General features: G+C 52.1%; 8 protein-coding genes across 10 annotated transcripts; 5 read left to right on the top strand and 3 right to left on the bottom strand.

Moving 5' to 3' along the window:
• Positions 1–38: 38 nt before the first annotated feature.
• Positions 39–331, top strand: H257_12514 (hypothetical protein; the record flags this gene model as incomplete). The annotated part of the gene is made up of 2 exons (XM_009839744.1): positions 39–105; positions 162–331. The coding sequence occupies 2 exons, from the start codon at positions 39–41 to the stop codon at positions 329–331; spliced, it is 237 nt and encodes a 78-aa protein (XP_009838046.1).
• Positions 332–855: 524 nt separating this feature from the next.
• H257_12513 (AGC/PKA protein kinase) lies at positions 856–2,402 on the top strand. The gene is made up of 3 exons (XM_009839743.1): positions 856–1,101; positions 1,202–1,264; positions 1,328–2,402. The coding sequence occupies exons 1-3, from the start codon at positions 955–957 to the stop codon at positions 2,129–2,131; spliced, it is 1,014 nt and encodes a 337-aa protein (XP_009838045.1). The 5' UTR covers positions 856–954; the 3' UTR covers positions 2,132–2,402.
• Positions 2,403–2,826: 424 nt separating this feature from the next.
• On the top strand, positions 2,827–5,548 carry H257_12512 (hypothetical protein). The gene is made up of 2 exons (XM_009839742.1): positions 2,827–3,374; positions 3,435–5,548. The coding sequence occupies exons 1-2, from the start codon at positions 2,862–2,864 to the stop codon at positions 5,412–5,414; spliced, it is 2,493 nt and encodes an 830-aa protein (XP_009838044.1). The 5' UTR covers positions 2,827–2,861; the 3' UTR covers positions 5,415–5,548.
• On the bottom strand, positions 5,549–6,108 carry H257_12511 (hypothetical protein; the record flags this gene model as incomplete). The annotated part of the gene is made up of 4 exons (XM_009839741.1): positions 5,549–5,707; positions 5,762–5,818; positions 5,879–5,983; positions 6,061–6,108. 4 exons carry the CDS (start codon positions 6,106–6,108, stop codon positions 5,549–5,551), a joined length of 369 nt encoding a protein of 122 aa, XP_009838043.1.
• Positions 6,109–6,312: 204 nt separating this feature from the next.
• H257_12510 lies at positions 6,313–7,448 on the top strand (the record flags this gene model as incomplete). 2 transcript variants are annotated; one of them, XM_009839740.1, is made up of 3 exons in its annotated part: positions 6,313–6,689; positions 6,759–6,930; positions 6,987–7,448. In XM_009839740.1, 3 exons carry the CDS (start codon positions 6,313–6,315, stop codon positions 7,257–7,259), a joined length of 822 nt encoding a protein of 273 aa, XP_009838042.1. In that variant the 3' UTR covers positions 7,260–7,448. The 2 variants fall into 2 exon arrangements, with proteins under 2 accessions (XP_009838042.1, XP_009838041.1); XM_009839739.1 differs by having other exon boundaries at positions 6,313–6,930.
• On the bottom strand, positions 7,098–8,849 carry H257_12509 (hypothetical protein). The gene is made up of 4 exons (XM_009839738.1): positions 8,573–8,849; positions 8,467–8,531; positions 8,049–8,401; positions 7,098–8,001 (listed from the first exon to the last, which is right to left on the bottom strand). Exons 1-4 carry the CDS (start codon positions 8,801–8,803, stop codon positions 7,280–7,282), a joined length of 1,371 nt encoding a protein of 456 aa, XP_009838040.1. The 5' UTR covers positions 8,804–8,849; the 3' UTR covers positions 7,098–7,279.
• A 558-nt stretch (positions 8,850–9,407) lies between these two features.
• On the top strand, positions 9,408–11,345 carry H257_12508. Of its 2 annotated transcripts, XM_009839736.1 has the most exons (13): positions 9,408–9,533; positions 9,606–9,683; positions 9,739–9,846; positions 9,894–9,938; positions 9,991–10,059; positions 10,125–10,211; positions 10,270–10,371; positions 10,423–10,527; positions 10,581–10,685; positions 10,745–10,843; positions 10,901–11,002; positions 11,068–11,172; positions 11,225–11,345. In XM_009839736.1, exons 1-13 carry the CDS (start codon positions 9,483–9,485, stop codon positions 11,309–11,311), a joined length of 1,143 nt encoding a protein of 380 aa, XP_009838038.1. In that variant the 5' UTR covers positions 9,408–9,482; the 3' UTR covers positions 11,312–11,345. The 2 variants fall into 2 exon arrangements, with proteins under 2 accessions (XP_009838038.1, XP_009838039.1); XM_009839737.1 differs by having other exon boundaries at positions 11,068–11,345.
• Positions 11,346–11,692: 347 nt separating this feature from the next.
• Positions 11,693–23,442, bottom strand: H257_12507 (hypothetical protein). Its single transcript, XM_009839735.1, has 27 exons — positions 23,388–23,442; positions 23,264–23,341; positions 23,099–23,209; positions 23,006–23,050; positions 22,915–22,941; positions 22,776–22,859; positions 22,618–22,728; positions 22,472–22,570; positions 22,297–22,395; positions 22,140–22,238; positions 21,731–21,832; positions 21,572–21,679; positions 21,424–21,522; positions 21,280–21,378; positions 20,848–21,230; positions 20,425–20,569; positions 19,704–20,360; positions 19,500–19,652; positions 19,122–19,319; positions 17,906–19,036; positions 16,920–17,801; positions 14,695–16,857; positions 13,986–14,332; positions 13,742–13,925; positions 13,491–13,686; positions 13,046–13,422; positions 11,693–12,547 (listed from the first exon to the last, which is right to left on the bottom strand). Exons 1-27 carry the CDS (start codon positions 23,418–23,420, stop codon positions 11,888–11,890), a joined length of 8,670 nt encoding a protein of 2,889 aa, XP_009838037.1. The 5' UTR covers positions 23,421–23,442; the 3' UTR covers positions 11,693–11,887.
• Between the last annotated feature and the right edge of the window lie 4 nt (positions 23,443–23,446).

Raw genomic sequence — 23,446 nt, 5'->3', positions numbered from 1 at the left:
TTGGCTTTCTATTCGTCGAATTCGGCTTGAGTCTGGAGATGCTGGGCTTTCAGGACTGCACAGTGCGACTCAAGCCCGTGCCACTGCGATTCCTGTGCTCAAAAGGTCCCGACGGATGCTGTCATGGCGTGCAATTGGTCTCTGTACGTGTCGCACGGCAGCTGAGTGCCCCGACATTGCGCCGTCAGCTCCTGTTCTCCACTTGTGGGGCGATGTATTTGTCGCTGGTGTGTTTCAGCATGAGTTTGCAATGCTTGACCACGGACCACTACTGGTGTTCCAGTTGTTTTTCCAGCCTACTTACATGTTGGAATCGACATCATCAGCATAGAGTCGCCGTACATGGTGAACTCATCGAACAGAACTTTGTCGTCCATCGTACCAGGTGACGGTGTTTGTGTCGAATAGATGACCTTTCAAACCCTTTGTTCTGATTGGTGAGGGCACCGTATCCGGATTATTTAGTGCAATTCTATGATACTCTGGAGTATAAATATATATTAACTTACTAGAAATGTTTTAGTTTTCGATTTTTAATTCCAACAGACCCAACGTCAGCGCAACGACAATCAATACCTAGGGTAAAGTTTACCTACCTCATGATGCAACCAACGTTTGTGCAGAGAGAGTGAGAGAGAGATCATAACGTTATCAAAAGGTTGTTAATTCAATACCCCTAGTAATGCATTGCCGAAGAAGCTGCCGAGAGCGGTAAGTTGAGCTTCGATATCCTCGAGGCGTCCGGTTAGCGGCTCGAAACGGCGCTTGAAAGATCGAACATTTCATGAATTAATTTCTAAAATTCAAATCCCATACAAATACGTAGTCATAAAATATAAAACTCTCCGAGCGACTCTTCGAGTGTTTGTGTTTCCACGAATATCGTTGTCAGAGGTCGCCACCAGCGCAGTGCAAAAACCTACACAAGATATATCTTTGGCCGCTTGAACTCGGATGGCGGAAGCAGCAGCAGGACCAGGGATCCCAGTCATTGCGAGACCGAGCAGCAAGCTACCCGGGCCGCTCGACATCACACACTTTGACTTCGGAGTGACCCTTGGCACGGGCTCATTCGGCCGCGTGCGGTTCGCCACGCACAAGGTGAGAACAACGCCCATGATGTTGACGATGAATTCTATCCTTTTATTCGGGGCCTGGGCAGGTCGTACATGCATCTAACGCAGCGCTTAACTTGTTGTAGGCGTCGGGGTCGTTCTGGGCGATTAAGATTTTAAAAAAGGCCGAGATCATTCGACTGCAGCAGGCACGTTGTTTGCTTGATCTCGACCGGGGCTTCGATCTAATGAGGACGATGCTGGCGTTGTAGGTGGAGCACATGATCTCGGAGAAGACGATCTTAATGTGTTTGGATCATCCGTTCATTGTGAACCTCGCCGGCACGTTCCAAGACACGCGGTGCCTGTACATGGTGCTCGAATACGTGATCGGCGGCGAATTCTTCACGCATTTGCGCAAAGCAGGGCGTTTCGACTTCAACACGACCAAGTTCTACTCGTCGCAAGTCGTGTCTATCTTCGAGTACCTCCACAGCCAGGACTTCATCTACCGCGACCTCAAGCCGGAGAACCTCTTGCTCGATCACGAAGGGTTCATCAAGATCACGGACTTTGGGTTCGCCAAGCGCGTGGCGTTCAAGACGTACACGCTGTGCGGCACGCCCGAGTACATTGCACCCGAAGTGCTTTTGAACAAGGGCCACGGCAAGGGCGTGGACTGGTGGACACTCGGCATCCTCATCTTTGAGATGCTCGCGGGGCAGCCGCCGTTCTGCGACGACGACCCCATGGGCATCTACCAGCAGATTCTGTCGGGCAAGATCAACTTCCCGCGGTACTTTGACCGCAACGCCAAGGCGCTGATCAAGCGACTGCTCACGGCGGACCTGACTAAGCGCTACGGATGCCTCAAAAACGGCGTGGACGACATCAAGAAGCACAAGTTCTTCTCCGGGTGCGACTGGGAAGCGATCTTGGCGCGAAAGGGCACGGCGCCCATCATCCCCAAGGTCGTCACCCCCAACGACACGTCCAACTTTGACCCGTACCCGGACTCGAACGAAGAAGCGCCCGTGCCAGTGTACAACGGCAAGGACCCGTTTTGCGAGTTTTAACCACAAGTCACACATGTCCACGGACATACCCCCCCTTTCGTCGATTAATACATGTATATAGCTCTATATTGCCGCGTATGTTGGTTGATGATGCTGTTGGGCATGTATGCGCTTTCAAGCGACGGAAGTACGGGAGGAGATGACAAGCAATGATGATGAGAGTAGTGTGTGTCGCGAGTACATTGGTGTGCCCCTTGTCAAGCGAGTACAGTACATCATTTCGGCACTCACGGCAGCGAATTCTCTTGACGTCCGGGACCGATATGGCATGCATTACGTCCAGTGCTCGTGGGTGTCGTCCCTTCGTGACGACGAATCTATCTGTCGTAACACACGGCCGCATGTTACTCCAACGAACGATGGGTGCATGACGCTAGGATTCTTTGTCCTGCTCCTCGATGGAAGCTCCTCTCCACGAACGCCCCCCACATTCAGCTCAACGCCCCACATCCTGCTATCGACAAAGGTACAATTGTCGTATCCGGCATCCGGATGAAGGACGCAATTTTGAAAGGGGTCTGCTGTTGTGCGTTTGTGATTTACCTTCGAAAACGCATATTTAGGGTGTTTCCGGTTGGCCTTTCTACAGGGACACCCTGTGGAACGTGAGTTAACCTCTTATACCGAATTACCTCCATAAACAGATACGTGAGTGTGGCGTCAGTGTCATGTCTTTTCTTCCCCTCATTTTGATTTTCGATTTCATCCGCACAAGTAGTACCAGCGCAAGATGGCGGAACAAGCATTTGTCGGCGCCGGCCAACGTCCCGGCCTTGTCGCGTGGCGCATTGAGAAATTGATTCCTGTGCCCGTGACCAAGGACCTGCACAAGCTGTACTCTGGCGACTCGTACATTTTCCTGCAGACAGTCCAAAAGAACAGCTCGCTCACGTGGAACATTCACTTTTGGCTCGGCAAAGATACGTCTCAAGACGAAAGTGGTGTGGCCGCGTACAAAACTGTCGAGCTCGATGAATCCCTCGGCGGAGGCCCCGTGCAATATCGCGAGTGCCAAGGCTTTGAAAGCGATTTGTTCTTGTCGTATTTCAAAAGCACGGGTATCGAATACTTGACCGGCGGCGTGGCCAGTGGATTCAACAAGGTCGTGCGTGACCAATACGACACCAAGCTGTTGCAAGTGAAGGGCAAGCGCACCGTGCGCGTGAACCAAGTGGCCACCAAGAACACGTCGCTCACCAAGGACGACGTGTACATTTTGGACCTCGGGTTGGAGATCTTTGTGGTACGAGTGGACAAGAATTGATTGTTGCAGCACTTTCTGACGACATGACGATTTCTCTAGTTCAACGGCTCCACCGCCAACCGCCAAGAAAAGGCCAAAGCCTTGGACTACGTTCGCCAATTGAACAACAACGAACGCGGCGCGCGCGCGCAAATTACGTTTTTGGACGACGAGCCCAAGAACGAAAAATTCTGGACGACGTTGGGCGGGTTCATCAACGTCACCAAGGAAGGCGACGACGACGACGCCCACGACCAAGCGCATCGTGAGTCGATCAAGTTGATCCAACTCAGCGACGCGTCGTCGTCGTTGAAGACAGTGGACGTGACGCCCAAGGACGGCGTCCTCAAGAAGGACTTGCTCAACTCGACCGACGTGTTCATTGTCGATGCCGGCAACGTCCTCCACGTGTGGATTGGCCGTGGCGCGTCCGCGGACGAGCGCAAGAACGGCGTGATATACGCGTCGCAATACCTGACACAGACCAAGCGTCCGGCACAAACCCCCATCACGCGGGTGGCGGAAGGCGGCGAAGGCTCGGCGTTCAAGGCCTTGTTCCACGCGTGGGACCCTCCCCGCACGATTTCATTTGGCCAGCAAGCGTCGACGTCGGCGACTACTCGGGCCGTGGAAGACAAGGGCGTGAACGCGTCCGCGTTGTTCTCGGCGTCGGCGGCCGAAGACGACGATTTGTTCGCTGGCCAAGACGGGACCAACGCGATCAAGGTGTGGCGCATTGAAAACTTGGAAAAGGTCCAAGTAGACGCCGCCACATACGGCGAGTTTTTTGGCGGCGACTCGTACATCGTGCTCAACACGTTCACACCCAAGTCCGGCGCCAAGCCGTCGCATGTCATCTACTTTTGGCAAGGCCGCCAGTCGTCGCAAGATGAAAAGGCCGCGAGCGCGTTGTGGGCCCAGCGCCTCGACGACGAAATGGGCGGGTCGCCTGTCCAGGTGCGCGTCGTGCAGGGCAAGGAGCCGTCGCACTTTCGTCGGTTGTTTTTGGGTCGATTGATCGTGCACTCGGGGGGCAAGGCGAGCGGGTTCAAGAACCGCCACGACCAAGACTCGTACGATGACGACGGCGTGTCACTGTTCCACATCAAAGGCACGTCCGAACTCAACACGTTTGCGACCCAAGTGGACGAAGTCGCGGCCAATTTGAATTCTGGTGACGTGTTCGTGTTGACCACCCCCCGCCAAGTGTACCAGTGGCAAGGCAGCGGGTCCAACGCAGAAGAGCGCCGCGTCGCGTCCAACATCGCCGCGATCCTCAAGGGCAAGCGCGCCGTCACCGTCGTGGACGAAGGCGACGCCGACGACGCGTTCTGGAACTTCCTCGGCGGCAAGACCGACGACTACCCCAAGGTCAAGGCCGGCCAAGAAGCCGAGCACGAACCCCGCCTCTTCCACGTGACCAACGAGACGGGCTACTTCCACGCGTCCGAAATCCACTCGTTCGCCCAAGATGACTTGAACATCGACGACGTGTTCCTGCTCGATTGCTACACGACGCTCTACCTCTGGGTCGGCCAAGGCGCGAACGAGTCCGAGAAGCGCGGCGCTTTGAAGATTGCCAACGACTACTTGGCTGCGGCCCAGAGCGACGGACGCGGCGAAGGCACGCCTGTGATCTCGATCCAATCGGGCAAGGAACCGGCCATCTTTACATGTCATTTTGCCGGGTGGGACGCCGCGTTCTTCCACCAGCCCGCATTTGTCGACCCGTACGAGGCCAAGCTGCAAAAGCTGCGCGACGAAAAGGCCAAGGCGGCTGGCGCGGTTGCCCCGGAGGCGGCGGCACCCGCTCCCGTCCATGATGCGCCGCCTGCCCCCGTGACTGCCGTGGCGGGTGGCAACCAAACGTTTACACTGCAACAACTGATTGCCGGCGTCGATGGCATCGACTTGACGCGCAAGGAATCGTACTTGAGCGACGCCGAGTTCAAGGCGGTGCTTGGAGTTACCCGTGGCGAGTTTGCAGCGTTACCCAAGTGGAAACAACAAGCCAAGAAGAAGGAAGTCAACTTGTTCTAAGCTAGTCACCTTGTACGGGTATGTATATGATGGACGATCCTAGAAGGATGCACCGTGCTCGAGTAGAAAAAAGTATATATATATACATGTTCGGTGGAAGAATATAATATATATAACACGACGACGTGCATCAATTAGTATTTGCCCGTCATTAAAAAGTAGAGCAGCACAAACACCACAACCACAAAGCCAATGAGCATCCACATGTGCTTGCCGCCGCCCGTGTCCATCATGTTGCCGAGCTTCTTCAACGTGCCTCCCATAAGAGAGTCTGTGTTGTCGAAGTCTTGTCCCTGCAAGAATCGTCATATGCGCGAACCAACAAGTACTGTAGGTGCTAGCCATACCATGCCGTCGAGAAACTTGTTGTCTTCCTTCACGGCGTTGTTGATGTCTTGTGTCATCTACGAGGGCCCCCATGAAGCAGGGCATGGACGGTATGGAGACGGGAAGGTTGCACGCACCTTCTTGAGAGCTCCAATCTGAATCGACAGTTGATCAATTTTCTCGTCGTTCTGGTCCTCCATGAGGCGATGTGTTTGTTCGGCATTGACGCTCGAGTTGGGGTTCTACCAAGTCCGTCAGACATCATAAGAGCCATCACGCACGCGTCCTCTCGATGAAGACGATCCGTGGAAGTACATACTGGCTGCCGGTTATACAAGTGCGCACGATCCGCGGCTCGAGTGCTCATCCCAGCTCGATTGTACATGCGTCCACGCCAGAAAGAGAAACTGTGCCGACGGTGATTGGCTGTTTTATTTATCGATTTACAAACCGTCAAGGCCAGGTATCCGCCATACATTCGTAGAATTAACCTGATTTTGGCCAATCAGCGCCGGCCAGCAAACGATGACCCCATCCGGATAATAATGACCGCTTCACTTGACAAGCAATAATGTGCAGCTCGTGGAAAAAGCTGCCACCGCTGCTGCGCTGGCTTCTTCCTGCGGCCATCGCGTTGCTGATTGTATGGGTGTACGTTGGTTTCGCACTCAACTCTATGGGATTATTGGCCTTGCCCGTCGAATATTGGCTTCAGTTCAACACCACATTTGCGATCATGCTCGTGTGCCTTGGCCGAACCATGGCGGCGCAGGTGACGCTGGACGTGGCCAAGCATGTCCAAGGCGACGGATCCATTGAGCTCAAGTACAGCGGCGAGAAGCGCTTCTGTCGCAAGTGCAACGTGCCCAAGCCGGACCGGACCCACCATTGCAGTGCCTGTGGGTCATGCATTGCCAAAATGGATCACCATTGCGTCTTCCTCAACAAGTACAGTACACCTTTTCATGATGGCAGTCGGTCGCCCTGCTGGATACATGACGATCTGGTCTGGCGTAGATGTATTGGGTTGGAGAATTACAAGTTTTTCGTGCTCTTTCTATGGTGGAGTGCGGTTGTGTGCTTGGACACTGCGTATTTAACGTGGACGCATGTGTTTGGCTTGGCTTTTGACCGTCTTGCGCACGACATTGCCGCCAGAGCGTTCCAGTTGACATCACCCCATACACAGGTATACGTGGCCGTCGTAGCGAGCGACTATGGCAGCTAACATAATGCCGCGTGTAGGTTGTTTGCGTGTTCTTTACTAGTATGTGCGTGGGGTTGGCTCTGCTCGTGTTCTGCGGCATGCATTTGGTTTTGAGCATGTGCAATCTCACGACGTTGGAGTACTGCGAAAAGCGCGGGACGATTGGGTTTGTCAACTACTACAACGTGGGCGTGCTATCCAACCTCCATCAAGTGTTTGGCAATTGGTTGGTGGCATGCCTCCCTATTTATCCTGCCCATATGACGGCGTTGCGCCAGCAATTTCCCGTCAACGTGAAGAAATTCGACTAGAAACACTGCTAATGCCAATATCACGTTTGCATCAATAAGATGCGGTCGAACACGCTGCTGAGCCGGTCCTCCTCGTCTAACAGGTGCGCTTGGTGGGCCGTGAGCACCGGGCGCGCCTGCATCGCTTGCTCGGCGTCCTTCATGTCCATGGCGTCGTACCGAGTCGAATATAAATGCGAAAGCAGGGGTGTCGGAGGTGGTTCGTCCACTGGACATGGCGCCACTCGTTTCGATTCATGACCCATCGGCGTGCCATCACCTTCGTCTTCGTCGCCACTGAGGACGTCCACAGGGGACGGGGCGGGTGTGTCGGCTGAGGCCATCGTCATCGCAGGTGGCTTCTTTCTTCGTAGTTCGTTCAACTCTAACTGCTCGAGCCGAGACAAGGATGGGTGCGTTGTTGGTGCTTGAGGGGGCGACGATGGCGGGGACGCGGGGGGATTGAAGAAGGACAGCGCCGCGCGACGGGTGTCCATACGTGGCACGCCCGTGGCGTCGACGTAGCCTTCGCCCGTCCGGTTATCTAGGTACCGATGGAACCCCTTGACGAAGAAGTCGCGCTCTTTGGCGGTGGCCACTTGCAGGATCATGCGCTTCGGGATGGCGGGCACGCCCTTGATCATCGACTTGGTGTGGATGGACAAGATAAACGTGCGCCGGTAGCTGACTTTACGCAAGAGGTGGATGGGAATGACGGTTCCTTCCATGTTCTTTCGAGCAGGCACCACGGACTCGATCTCATCTACAAGGACCGTTGGATTCGACGCCAACAGGATTGTAAGGACATACGTAGCATGACTCTCGGATCACGCTTCTTGGACGGGGTCCACGTTAAATAACATTCGTCACACGTCGTGTCCACAACCAAACGGAGCTGGATGGTCTTGAGGTTTCCGTGCACTGCCACCTTGGACGCGGTGAAGCCTTCCTTGAGAATATCCCTGAACCGGCATATCGTATGCTCCAGCGCAGCCTCGTCCCTTTGTAATCGCTGCTCATCTCGGAGACGAAGTACCAAGAGGAGCACTGCACGGCGCCATCGCATGCGGTACATGTGTCGACGCAGCCATGCGACGATGGTTGTGGCTGCCGCTTGCATTCGTGGACTACTGGCGCTACTGTCATCTAGATTGTGTTTGAATCTACAGGGTGGCAATTCCCACACACAAAAGTGAGCAAGGGGTGGTCAAGTGAGAAACGCACGTACGAGAAGGTGTTGTGCACGCCCGGCACAAACGACTTGACCTTTTGGCGTCGTTTTCGGCCTTCTGACTACAAAGTCGTCAGGTTCCTCCAAGGGCGTGGTACGGTACCTCGGACTCCTGCAACCCCCCACACAATCGCTTGACATACACGAACACGCTCTCAGCATTCCACTCGGCGCGTTGGGCCACTTGATCTTCGATGAACAGAAGTTGCTTGTCCGGCGGCACGACCGGGATCTTTCCTTGGGGTTGTTTGTCTGTCGGTGGTGCTGTAGCTTTTGACGTTGCTGGCTTGGGTGTCGCAGCTCCTCTTGTTGCTGCTGCTGTGATGTTGCCCATGTGTGTTATGCCGTTGCTGGCATTACGTTCACGGGATTTAGCATGGTGAAACCGCCATTCGATAAACGTGTAACTGGCACCCACACAGGGCAGTAATAAAGCCAACACGCGTACGAATTGAGGGGCTTCAGTTTTACCTCAGATAGTTCGTTGATCTGGTTTCGATCTACTACCGCACTTGACCGAGTACTATTTGTCGTACACATTGCACAAGCTTCCACGATGATGGCGATGGTTCAAGTGTGCCTTTTCGGCAACTTCAAGTATTACCATAGTACTAGTAGTACCGGTAAGCTTATTGTGTTTATTCTAACACTGTAAACTGGGGCATAAATCGACAGAACCAAAAATAGATATCGGCACAAGGATTTAGCCAATGAGATTGCAGGAAACCATCCTCAACGTCGAATTAGTGTGTGCCTTCAATTAGTGTGACACCAATCACCACAGGACACCTTTTCACATACAAAATTCAGTACAAGAATCGATCGATAGATTTGGCGAATCAGCACAAAAGCCCACATTTTGGGTAAAAGGACAATTCCCTACTACTAGTAGTACACTGTAACGTTACACCTGTTACGTGCGAGCTCTTGTCTACTTGCACAAATGGACAAACTTGTGACGACTGCCGCAGTGTCACTGCTCCGTGGCTGATTGACAGTACCCAATTCGCCACATGACATCCAAGGCAACTATGACGAGCACAGAGATTGACGACTTTGATGATGTACTGCTGCGTGGAACCTCGCCTTCTTATGGCCATCGTTGCATGTGGTTCCTCACGACGTATGTGTGCTAGGCCTTGTACACAGTCGTGATCCAGAGAGATCACGCCGCCGTTCAGGCGATGCTGGCTCAAGTCGACATCCACAGCCCAGTACGTTGTTCGACTGGCTTGTGGTGTAGCACTTCACTTGCATGATGTTTCACAGGACTTGCAACAGCCATTGACCAGCGGCTTCCTCGAAGCTGCAGGTCGAGATGCATCGATCGCCAAACTGTTCTTAGACGCCAACTTTGACGTGAATGCTCGAGACGAGGTACGCTTGTCTGCGTTTCCAAGCAACGAGCTCAGCTATTCAAGTAGGACGGCAACACGGCGTTGATGGTTGCGGCGCGAGGAGAAGATACCGTTCGCACTCCTGTCCATCCCTCCATGCACTCATCTACTTGATACTATGTAGTACGTCTTTGACTCGTTCTCGGACCACGAAGGCGACGAGTGCGACCCGCTCTGCGAACGGCAACAACATGTGCGTTGGACGCCTAGGCTGGGCATGCAAACGTGTCTAACTCGAGGCTCGTTGGTTCTACGTAGCCTGACCTGCAGATTGAGTTTATCGAGTCCTTGCACAACGTCGAGCAACTCTTGGCTCATGGTGCAGCCGTGGATGCTGCCAACCACGTGTGTGCATCCTCTCTCTCTCGTGTTGCCACGTCATAACATGGTGATCTATCCATAGACTGGCAGCACCGCCTTGCTTCAAGCTGTGACGGCCAGTGGCCAACCCGACATCGTTCGCTTGCTCGTACAAGCCAAGTGCAATGTCGTAGCCATCGATGACGTAATAACCACCCGTTGTGTAAAGTACATGACTAGCATGTTGCTATTGTAGAAAGGATGCATGGCGCTGCACCATGCCGCTTTGCGTGGTCAAGCGGAGAACGTCCGACTGCTGCTGACCGTTCACGACCCCCAAGACCTCCAAGTTACCACAGCTGTAAGACCATGTGGATGTTGTTAAACATGTGAGACATGTGTTGCTTTGTGCAGGATGGCGACTCGGTGCTGTACCTGGCATGCACGTCTGGGAATGTGGACGTCGTGAACCTCGTCATGGCGTCGTCGGCCCACCTCCACGTAGATGCTGCCAACGAGGTAAGAGAGGAATCTATGGAATACATGGACATGTGAATCCATCATTGGGTCATTCATAGGATTTGCAGACGCCGCTCATGACAGCAGTGATCTTTGAGTCGCTCGAGATCGTGCAGCGTCTCATCCAAGCCCACGCGGACGTGACGATGAAGGATTCGGTCCGACAAATGACCACACACACAGTCTCTAGAGTCGTTTACACGTGGCTGTTGTAGTTTGGCATGACAGCATTGCATCATGCAGTGTACTCGGGCGCCAACATAGATATCGTCGCATGTCTTGTGGACGCCAAGTCGGATATCAATAACACATGCGTGGTACGTACTGTCTACCGTTGCCCATCGAAAGAGTCACTGTCGGATACGTACGTACATACATATAGGATGACATGGCCAACACCATCCTGCACGATGCAGTCACCGGCTCGTCGCTCGAAGTGGTGGCGTACTTGGTCAAGTCTGGGGCCGCGGTAGATGCCGTCAACGGAGTAAACACGATTGTGTGTGGATGCTACTGGCTAATTTGAATGTCAATAATAGGAAGGCAAGACGGCGGCGATGCTAGCACATGAAGTCGGACGTCAAGACATGGTCGAGTTCTTCGAGTCCTTGGCTGCCACTCCATAATAATCAAGTCATTAATATATCAGTTGTTTCCCTAGACTTCTTTCTTGATGAGCTTGGATGTCCAATAATATTAGTATTAAAATAATAATACTACGTAGTATACTACTAATATTTATCATTTTGGCTCTTTGTCTTTCGTGGTGATTCCAAGTGTTGGCATTCGATGACAGAGCTCGAACATATGCAAGGTGTCATTTGCGTCATGTATTACTATGTATATCGTGCATGCCATCATGACATTTATATACATTTTGTTTCACGATGTAGTGATCCGAGGACGACTACCGTATACCTTAGGGATCAGTACCCATGATTTTGCCTTATCGAGTTGAACCCAAATTGCTGTATGGTGGCAATAAAGTACGAAATTTGGTGTACCTTGGAAGGTTGTACCCAAGTCGCTTTATATTGGTCAAAACTGTCCAATTATCTCGTTCTAGCCAATTAAACAAGTCGAAGTAGTAGAAGTAACCAATCCGAACGCGTTATTGAAAAGAAATCATACCACCTTATTGAGTTGTATCCATTTCGATCAGATTTTACTGACATTTTCGGGGGTACAGATCCATAAGGTATTTAGTACGCCTCCGCGGCCGCCCGCACCGAGTTGCCCTTTTTCTTGGGAATCCACGACATCTCCTTGGCCAGGAGCTTCTGGCGCACAAATGATTCGGTACCGTTGAGGTCGGTGGCGGGTTTGGACTCCAAGTACATGATGAAGAACAAGTAGTTCCACAGGTTGTGCTCTTCTTCCTTGTGTTTCTTGAAGCTGTTGGACAGACCGAGGAGGATGCCGCGGTACTCGATGTCGTCCTTGGTGTCGTTGCACACGAGGCAGATGCTGTTTTCGATCTCCTGCTTCTTCTCGGACGCTTCACGCAGCGACGTGAATGAATCGATGATGATACCCATGATGAGGTTGATCAGCAGCAGCAGAATGACAATGTAAAACCCCAAGTCGTACACGACGCGCTCGAAGAAGCTCACTTGGTCCGAGTAATCCAATGGATGCGCCAACGTACTCGACATGTAGTCGCCAATGCCGCCGCCACTCAAGAGCCCGTAGTGAATGTACGTGAGGTAGCACTGCATCATGGACGAGCACTGGGGCCCGTCGTCGTTGGTCATGAGCTCCTGGAACCGGAAGAACCCGATCAACGAAAACAAGTAGATCACAATCGTCCCAAATGCCATGGTCACCCCCAACGGCACCAAGTTGGACGTGACAGCTTTGAGCTACGCAGTTTAGTCGTTGTTAAGAATTATATAGTATAGAAATTACGAATAAATTCAATATTTATAATATACTAGTATAAAATTCAATATTTATAATATACTAGTATAAAATTCAATATTTATAATATACTAGAATATATTTTTTAAAGATAACGTTGTTTCTGTAATGAACATCGAATCTCCTTTGGAATTCAATACTTTAAAATCAAGTGAGGACTCTTTAAAATTAAAAAAAATACTAATAGGAAGGATTGTGAATTCGCTATAAACGTCCAAAATTCGCGCGATTTGTCTAATCAATATTGAATCACTCTCAAGGTCTGATTGGTTGAATATACTTGTCCTTTCTGTAAGAGCCAATCAAATCCACTCAAAATTGGATTAGCCAATAGCGTCAATGATTCGTGATTCGATTCGGTGGGGCCTGGAAATCTGTACCGAATAATCCACAATATCTGCAACATGAATTCTTGTGAAAATAGTCGAAAGTGGACGTACAATATTAGATAGGCGGCCATTGATGGCTAAAATGTCGAGCAAGGGAAACCCATAGTACACATACGCCCTCTTGGACACGTCGCTGGACAGCCCCATGAACGCGCACAGCGTGTACAGCGTGAACACGACGACGTTGTCCTTGATCAACGTGTCCACGACCGCATTGAACCAGAACAGGACGTTCGAAATCGCCACTTGGCGGTTGCGCACTTTGTCGTCGGTGATGTACGCAAAGTGGAAAATTCCAGACACTTTGCGAATCGCGAGCAGTACAATGTACAGCACATACGCTAGCGACACGCCCGCGGTGATGTACGTGAGCGAGTCGTCCATCCCGTACACCATCGTGATGGCTGCGTACACTGCCACCCACCCACCTACACACAAGACGACGACCCATTCAAGCACCATCCATCTATGATCCATCGACATGAACGGAACATACCAATCGCGTAGCATGATTCGGCAATCGCACTCCACACTTCACTTGTCATGTCCTGGAGGGTCATTCTACGCAGCTTGACTGGTTTGAGCTTTTGGCGGGCATACGAGAAGGACATTTCCGTGGCAATGTTGTACAGCCACAAGCTGCTGCAGAGGATGCAAAACACCCCACCCAGACCCGACAGCGTCCAATATGACTATAAACATACTATATTAAAAAGACATCAAACACATCGAGGGGTTACTACGTACGTAAATGTGCACGACAGGCTCCGAGTCGTCCGGGTCGATCGCGAGCCCCAACACCATGACAAAGTTGATGTAAAAGCACACGACAAACATGGCTTGCCGAATGAACGTTTGGTTTTCGGTCATCCACTCGTACGTAGCATTCTGGGCAAGGATGTGCCGCGTGCGCAGCTCTTCGGCAATGTTCCTGCTCACGCATATATATATAACTACCATTGTGATGACCAGCATGGCTGTCGACATGTACCTGGACTCGGGGGAGGTGAACGCTGCCAATGCATTATCCTCGCCAAACTCCATGATGTCCATGAGCCGCTTCTGCTCCCGAGGACTGAGGAACCGCGACTCGCGGGGCCGTGGAAAGTACACTTGGATCTCCGTGTCGCCGCGGACGACTTCGACGTTGATTGTTTGCTTGGCGAAGAAGGCCACGTGTTCGTTCTGGGCGTCATGCCAGCCCTTGCTAAAGTAGAAGAGGTTGTCCACGGTGTGACTGGTCGCTTTGGACAGCAACGAGTACGCCAACCGGAGCAGTTCAATCGACTCGGCAAACACAATGTCGGCCAACTCGTACTTGTAGTCTGCCCGGTAGTCCTATGCATGTTGTCAAAACAGGGGGGATTATTGCTTCGGTACTGCTACAGAACATCCAAAACACAGCACGAATATATTGTGAATTCGCTATAAACTTCCCGTGGTTTGAAGTAATGTTGAATCACGCTGGAGATCGGATTGGTTGAATATACTTGTCCATTCTGTAAGAACCAATCAAATCCACTCAAACTTGGATTATTCACCAATAAGCGTCGATTCGTGCTTCGATTCGGCAGCGACATATTCGAATCGACGGGGTCTGGAAATACGAATTCACATTTATACTCAAATACTCGAATGTAAACAAGCGATATCGATAACAATAAAAATATATATGAAAACACAGGCGACTTTGTCCCCACCTTGATCTTTTTCCGATTCACAGTCAGCACCCGACACATGTCCTGAGGACGGATCAATTCCACATAGTGCAAGTGGACAAGCGTGTCGTCGCGGCCTTCAACCATGGACAAAAGCAGCACGTTCACATTGTGCTTCAGCTTGGCCAGGTGTAGCGGGTATTGGCCGTTTTCGCACTGCGGTTTGCCCAGTGAGATGTCCGTGCACAGGCGCGGCACGACCGACTCGGCAATGAACTGCTGGTTCTCGAGGCATGGGCCCTGGCAGGCCTCGCTCAGAAACGCGAGCACTTTGGACATGACTTGCACGTCTTTCAACGCAAACACGTTGTCCGACTGCTTGCAGATGCGCGCCATGAGGTTGATCACTGTGTCCAGGACGCTGCGGTTGAACTTGCCGCTGCGCATGATGTTTTGCCAGTTGGTGTGGTGGCCTTCACACAGCAGCTGGAACAGCGTCAGCGACACGATACTCGCATCGTGGGACTGGCCGGTGATGTGCGACATGAGGAACCCAAACAAGTACGACCGGAAGTGGTCGTCGAGGCCAACGTACCCAGCATACAGCGCGTCCTGCGCTTCTTTGAACCCGTCGACGAGCAACTCGCTGATCAAGTTGAGCGCCAGCCGACTTTTCACCGGGTTGGACACTTCCTCCATGCTCTCCTTGATGCACCAAAACACGAGCGATGTCACGTCCGACTTGACGGCCGTGGACAGCAACGCCTTCCACTCCACCCGCGCCTGTAGCAGAGCCTTTTCGTCATATTCAACCCGGTCTTCAGCCGCCTCGCGCTTGGACGTGAGCGCTTGGACGAACACGCGAAGACCGAGCAGCGACGACGACGACGACCGCGTGATGAGCCGCACCAAGCACTGCATCAACGTCTGCAGATCCAGCGGCTCAAAGCTCTTCTTCCAGTGTGCAAACGTATCAACGCTCGAGTCCTTGTTGACGTGGTCCGCCACGAACACTGGGTCGACAAACGATTGCACGTCCAACGACTGGTACGATTTGCCCCGGAACGTCTTATCACGGGCGGCTTTGGCTGGGCGGAACGCCAGTGCCGCTTTCAATCGGTGCAGCTGAGGGGTCACCTTGGCCCACTTGTTAAAATGGTTGGCTTTCTTATTGCCACTGCTGGATAACCCGTCTTGTTCAGCCAGAATCAGCGAGATCAAATCTTGGTCCCATTGCGAGGCCTGCAGGTCCACCTGGATCAAGTGTTTGCCGACGATGGCCAAGTCGAGCAGCGTCGCGTCGGGGATGGACGTCGCCTGCAAGCGTTGGAACGCGCCGATAACGAGCGCAGAACTCAACTGATTCGGATCTTGCACCATCAACTTGGCTGCGTGGTTTACAAGTAAAGCCCGAGCGCCTCGGACAAACGGGTGGTAGCAGATGCGCTGGGGCGGCGCTTTCTTCAGCTCGACCGCGTACGCCACCGCCATGTCGTTGCGGGTGTTTCCAATCAGCGCCATGGTGGTGCACATGGTCAACTGCGACAACGTTTCCACGACATGGGACAGCGGGTACTTTGCATGTGCACACATAAACGGATGCTGGGACGTGAGTTGGTCGAGGTGGCTTATCATGGCCTTCATGTCGCCTTCAAGTTGGTGGTGAAACTCGACGACCACGGGGTTCTTGGACTGAACCGTCACCATGGCCACCCATGCTTTCAGAAACGGCACCACGCCGTCCACGACTACATCCATGTGGGACCCAACCATGGACAGCGCTTGGCGGCAAAAGGCAAACGCAGGGCGCAACGTGTCCAAGTGCGTCGAGACCCATCCAGTTTCTAGGTCGCTGTCCAAGTACAGGGTTTTAATGAGTGCCAGCCCCACGCGTTTGTGGCTGGGCGTGGCTTGGGCGTGGGTAATCAACTGGACAATCCACTCCAGGGACAACAGCGACTTGCATTCAAGATGGCCATAGATGCGCTCGTTCGTGGAGCCATCGGCCACGAGGCACAATATGTCGAGCACAAACACTTGCTTGGGGTACGCGACCAGCAGCGTCTTGAGGTCAAACTCCGAGTAGAACAATTGATAGCTGGCTTGATTCTTCCACTCGTCCGATTGCGATTCGCGAAGCATGTGCAGAACGCATTGGCCCGCCGACTCGTTGTAATGCACGTGCTTTAGCAACGCTTTAAAAACCTACAACACAGGTCATAATGCCTCCACCATCCATTGGTGACTGAAGAAACATCGGTGTTTACATCAGCGTATCGAGAGTCCACGACCGCATTGGGCTGGCACAGCATCGAGTACACCAACGACGACACGTCCTTGACAAGGGCAAAGTTGTCGTTCACCAGCGGCACGACCAGCACCAACAGCCTCAAGCTGAATTCTTCCGACAGGTGGGGGGTAAACTGATGCAGCAGCGACAAAAGATGGTGCGCCAGCGTCGCGCGATCTTTCACCGCTTCTTCCTTGGCCATCCGAAAGTGCGAGTTGCCCTTGGTCGCGTTGTTGTCGATCGCAGTCGACTTGAACACGACCGTCTTGTAGTACTCGAGCTCCAACGCTAGGTCGTCGTTCGATGGCACGACAAACACGCCGCGGGCCAGCGCGGCTTCCAGGTACGCGATCGTGCGCTCGGGGATTTGAGCAATACGCAGCATCCGCAGCAGCGTCGGGTTGTTGGACGCGACGTTGCGCTTCCATTTCTTGACGCGGTGAATCGAAACTTGGAGCGGGTCGGTCGATGCCTTGCTCTTCTTCTTGCGCCCTTCGTCGAGGATCTTGGTGTGCAGACGCTGCACGTGGCTGTGAAATGTATGAGCATCCAAGTCAAACACGGCTTGGGCTTCGTGGATGATCTGGCGAAGGCTGTCGTTGTGGTCGTCGGGCTTGACCAGTTCGCACATGGGTTTCACCGCTCGAAGCCACGCAAACGACGCGCGCGGGAGGATTTCAGACAACGTGACAAACGCTTCCTGCGCCACCAGCGTATCGTTATGACCGAGCAAGTTGGACAAGTACTGGACCAGTCCGTGGCTAAACTCGACGGGTGGGTCACCGGGGGCTGTGGTCGCTACACAGCATCGAATCACCTTGCGAATCAACGCCACCAGTCGTCGCTGACACAGTACCACCTATCAAAAGAGACGAGTTCAATAATCCATGGTGATAAATACACGGAAATAGTGTGATGTACGGATATAGTGTGATGCGCGTAAATAGTGTGTGAACAACGTACATTGGCCACGCCGTAGGTCGTGTTGCAGGACAAATTCAGCGGATCCAACGTCGACCGGTCACCGTTGGAATCAAATTTCACCACCGCGTCGCACTTCATGCCCGTGACGTACAACGCTTCAAACAGTTGCTTGTAGTACGCCGGGTTGGTGCCGCAGTAGCCAACGCTGAGCAAACTATCGACGAAGCTCAGCAGTTTGCGCAGAAACACAAAGTACGACACGTTGTTGACGACCACGGCGTGGATGGTTGCGTCGATCAAGATGTACAGCGCCGGCATGTGACTCGAAAGGGGGTTCGCGCCGTGGATGTTCAAGGCCAGAAACAAGTTGGACAGCTGGATGTTGTCCAGCATGCCCGTGGGGGGTACGTACAAGTAGTGCAGCAGTTCCACATATAGCGTCCGGATGGCGAACGGCAGCGACTCGCGGCGAATGCCAGCAACCAACACGTGTTTGGGGAACTTGGGCTGGAAAAACCGGCGCACGTTGACGTTCTTTTCACACAGAGCCGACACGAGCTTCAACTGGTGTATGTACAAGGCAATCCATTCGTCGACGAGCGGCGGCAGCGTCGGTTTGGAAGATTCGTCCACAAGGAGCTCAAGGGGGACGGTCACGTGCCTCGGTTCTATCTTGACTTGGGACTTGAACGCTGCGATCGTCGCGCTTCGGTGGAGCATGCCGGGGATGGCACTCCCGTCTTCATTTGTGTCACACCAGCGCACGCAAATGCTGTCACCGTCCAAGCGTGTGTGGATAGCACAGGTTTCCCACTTGGAGACCCACGTTTCAGACACGTTCATTTCATGGTCGTACAGTTTCTTTGCAATCAGCGAGTCAGGACGTTCGGACAAGCTCAGCGCGATGAAGAATTGAGCGGTGATGGTCCAGTTCCCAGGCACAATGTGGCTGGCGTTGATGTTTTCGAGGAGGTGCGACACGGCCCCCGAGTTTTTCGCAATCATGTTGGTCATAATGATGCGCGCATCGACGTACTTCGTCGCAAACTCCATGTCCAACCCGGTTAAAATCTTGATTTGGCCCAGGCGGTCGCCAAATTGCTCTTGGAGATAAATCTCACTCGAGTCGTTGCCCACGACCAGCACCCGCATCGCACGAAAGAACGTGACCTACCACCAAAACACCCACGAATACATGTGTGATGATTTCTAGTAGCATGTAACAAGTCGTAGTAGCTAGCTACTAGCTACGAACCATCAACTCGTCCACTCCTTCGATCGACGCCATGGACCGAAAGATGGACGTGGCGAGGAACATGGCCTCAAGGATTTCCACGTCGGCGCAAATCTGCTGCAAAAAGCTGACCACTTCGTCAACCTCGGGCGTTTCCATGAGCGAATGGATTTGCTGGCTGGCCACCAACACGGCATGGATGCTCTGGGGGATGATGTTCTACGTCCAAGATATATTGTCAAATCGATTCGGAATGAACTGCCAAAACCTCATCTATACTAATGCTTGTATCGCATACTTTGTACAAGCTTACAGTTAAATGAGATCAAACTGGTCCAACTTTGCGTGAAATGCACAATATATATTATTGCTTTGAAGTTCCAACCAACAATGTAGTACCTCGGTTGTCGTGGTGTCGTCCAAGAAGCACAGCGCCGTGTGCGAAAACGTCAAGAACGCCTCCCTCCAAGCACACACGTGGTGCACTTTTTTCGTAAAGTCGGTGGAAATCGGTACCCCCACGAGCCACTCGCCCGACTGGTTCCACACCATCTGCGACAAGGTACAGTACATGAGTGATGATCCCCCAGTGCCAGTATGTACCTTGTTCTGGGTCGTGCCGAGGCACCATTCTCTCGAACATTTGGGGCATGTATGTGAAAAGTGAAACGCATATTCGCGATGGTCGTCGTCGTGGTGGGCAAGGTCGGAGCGCACAGTGTTGTTGTGGTACGCTACTTTCAAGTGCGCGATCCAAGTGTCGAGGGACTCGGGGTTCACAAGAGACGCAGTAACGTGGTCGCGCTTGGCACATGGGCATTGCATGGCCAGCAAGAACCGCGACGACACATGGCGCAGTTGATACAACACGCCACCCGCCGACGACTTGCTGCTCATTTCAAGGTGAAACACGGAATTCACCTTGGACACTTGGGGCTTGAAATTCAAACTGTACGACCGCGGAAGGGGCAGTTGACGGGTACCAGTGCCGGAAATTGCGTACTCTCCATTCTTCCACACGAACGGGCGAAGCACCAACGGGTCGTGGGATGTATATAGCCCCAACAGCACCTTGGTCGTACTGCTGTGGTTGGCCAAGAGCGTCACCGGCTTGGACTTGCGCACCGCTTGCGCGGCCGAAAACACGCTGGCACTGGCCAGGGTCACGGGCGAGTTGGTCATGATGCCCAAGTCCGAGCTGGGTTTGTCCGCGTGGAATTGAAACCACGAGTAGCACGACGGCAAGTGATCCAACTCCACCTAAAACGAACCCAATAGAATCTCAACGTGTCATCTAGTACATGCATGTACTAGATGTACGTACGTTGGCATGCGTGGTCGAGGCCATCGGATTCACGCGCAAATACTGCTGCGACTTGACATGAAACAGCTGGATGGTCGAGTATTCGCGAACAAGGTCCTTTGTCTGCAGTGCGAGCGTCAATTTCTCGTCGTTGCGCCGCTTTTCCCTAAACACAAAACAATGTTGGAGCTATTGTCGATTTGATACAAATTTTGGGAGGGTGCAATCGAATCGCGCCGACCAAACTGATTCACAATCGATCTGATTGGTTGTTGAATTTCATTTAGAAGTTTTTGATTGGTTAATAATTTTGAGCTAATCTGAAGTAGCCAATCAAATCGATTTAAATTTCAACGAGAAACCACGCCACAACACAATGAAATTTCACTCGAAAGCACAATACAAGCAAAATACATTTAACCATGGGCATGTATGTCATCATACCTTTCTTCTTCGGAAAACGCGTCGGTCGTTTCAAAGTATGGATGGACCCCCAGAGACAAGTCGACATAGTCGTACGACATCTTGGGGTGGATGCAGAAAATGTAGTCTTCCCATTCGTGGGTGGGAAACGTCAGGTGCAGGTCAGTGTGGAGGAACCCGTCGCAGCCCAAAACCATGCCGTTCTCAACGTGCAAGTAGATGAGATCTCCTACGCGCAACGACCGACCGACGTCGGACGAGAGCTGCTTTTGCATGGCCATGACAGTGGTGGTGGTGGACGGGGTCTTGGCAGGCGACTGCAGTTTCTTTTGATGCATCGAATACAGTCGCTTGCCGAGCTCAATGTCGTGGTACATGGCCAGCGAAATCGCCGAAAACCCATTCTATACGTATGGTAGGTAGTTTGGAAGGGATTCTTTCAGATATATATACCTTGTTGCGAGAATGCAAGCTCGCGCCATGAAGCACGAGCAAGTCCGTTCCTATGTGGTCTCTTTTCAAAATGGACTCCATCAACGCAGTGCACCCGTTCTACACGCATCGATCAAACGATATATATATATAGTTTGATAGTACCTTGTCCGCAGCCTCGAGCTTTGCGTTTTTCTCCAACAGCAAGGCCATCACGTCGTGCCGTTTGAACTGGGTCGCCACAATCAGAGGCGTGTAGCCCTCCTGGTAAATCGAACCACATAAGTCTCGTATATGACCAGTATTCACGTACATTGTTGGTCACTTCAATATTCACGCCCTGCTCCAGTAAATACTCGACGACATTCAGGTCCGATTGCGCGACGGCGTCGTTGATGATCGGGTCTGCCGAATACACGTCCTACGAGGTAAGACCGTCAGATATGTTCAAACGAGGGCTTATTTGTCGTACCGAACAAATGTTTTCAATGTCTGACTTGGCTTCCACCAGCGCCTCGACCACGGCCAACTCGACGCCATTGTACACTGCCTGGTGCAGCGCGGTCATGCCACTCTACATTCCATTAGTCATGATATTAATATCAGTATATATATATATTTATATATATTTGCGTATCACGATTCATGATATCAGTATATATTGTCAAGTCGATTCGAATTTGGAGTAGGGTTGTATGAGCAGAATCACGAATCGCCAGACAATCGAAGATGGACCAATCCAAACCCAGAACACGAATCAAGTGGCCAAAATCAAATTCACTCTTCGACCAATTCAACACCGAATTAGTGTGTGACTGAAAGTAGTGTGACACTCAAGTCCAAATTTTGGGTAAAAGAACAATGTAAATGTGTGGTTTCACCTTGTCCTTGATGGTAACGTCCACTTGAAGGTCCAATAGCAAGCGGACAATCGCCATCGATCCACACGACGCAGCCAAAATGAGTGGTGTTTGGCGGTCCTACAGAGTTGAGCATACACCAGCGAAATCGACACACATTCTCCTTGTGTTGACGTACTTCAGTCAGTTCGTTCAGCACGGGCTGGTACTTGACGAGAATCTCCACGACGGCAAAGTGACCGTACTGGCATGCCAAGTGCAACGGCGACTTGCCTTCCTATAAATCCGTCATAAATAGTGTCAGGTCGAGTTGAATCGGTTGAAAACGTAAAAGAATAAAGCATGCAACGTACGCTGGTCTTGGCATGGACGTTGCTTTTGCGATTTATCAGCAGGGCCACAATGTCCGCCTGCCCCCGTTTCACGGCAACATGCAACGGAGTCAAACCGTCCTACAAATAGAGTGTGAACTCACGAATCAAGAACATGCAGCACAAACTTCGTCTTGAACGTCCACGTGGCACAAGTCCCCTTCCAGCAACATCTTGACCATGACGATGGCTTGATCGCCGCCGTAATTCACGGCCTGGAACAAGGCCGTTTCCCCGCTCTACGATGCCGCGTCAGTTATGGCCACCGCTTCGAAGTGCACTTCACCTTGTTGATGACGTTTACGTCTGCTTTGGCTTCCAATAGCAACCTCACGTTCGTCGCGCAGTCTTGGCTAAATGCAGCGCCAACCTATATAATGCATGGAGATCACTCTTCGATTTGAAGGTAGAAGGCATTGTCGTACTGGTATGTCTTCGTCCGTGTATAATTTCTACACTCATGATGAAGAATGATATATAAAGTGAATATATATTGTAGTTTTGACACAAATATACCGAGTCGATGCCCCGGGCGGCAACCATCAACGCCGTGTCTCCATCCTGTGTGAAAGTAAGTTGTCGCGACGTATCCAAGCAATAGTCACGTACATCGTCGACAGCATTGACGTTGAAATTTGCCTGCACCAACAGATGAAAGATCGAGGTGTCGCTGCACGCGGCGGCGACGAAACTGCGCACGAGAACTGGACCGTGGAAAACCTGCAATGCCTCGTGGCAGGTGACAAGGAGAATCGTTTGGGCGAGCACGTTTACCTCGGCATTTACATTCGCTTGACTCAACAGAGCCTCCACCTGCTTCGCATCACGGCGGTCGATCGCTGTGGCGAGCATCTACGTCTAGCAATGAATATGCCGTCGACTGTCCGCCTGTACGTACCTTCTCGAAGTCATCTGCGTCCATGGCAGACATATGCACTGTCAACCTACGATCTGGTG

Source organism: Aphanomyces astaci (genome assembly GCF_000520075.1).
Source record: "Aphanomyces astaci strain APO3 unplaced genomic scaffold supercont1.41, whole genome shotgun sequence".
NCBI lineage: Eukaryota > Oomycota > Saprolegniomycetes > Saprolegniales > Verrucalvaceae > Aphanomyces > Aphanomyces astaci.
Note: the sequence above shows the minus strand (reverse complement) of the source record. Positions and strands in the feature narration are given on the sequence as shown.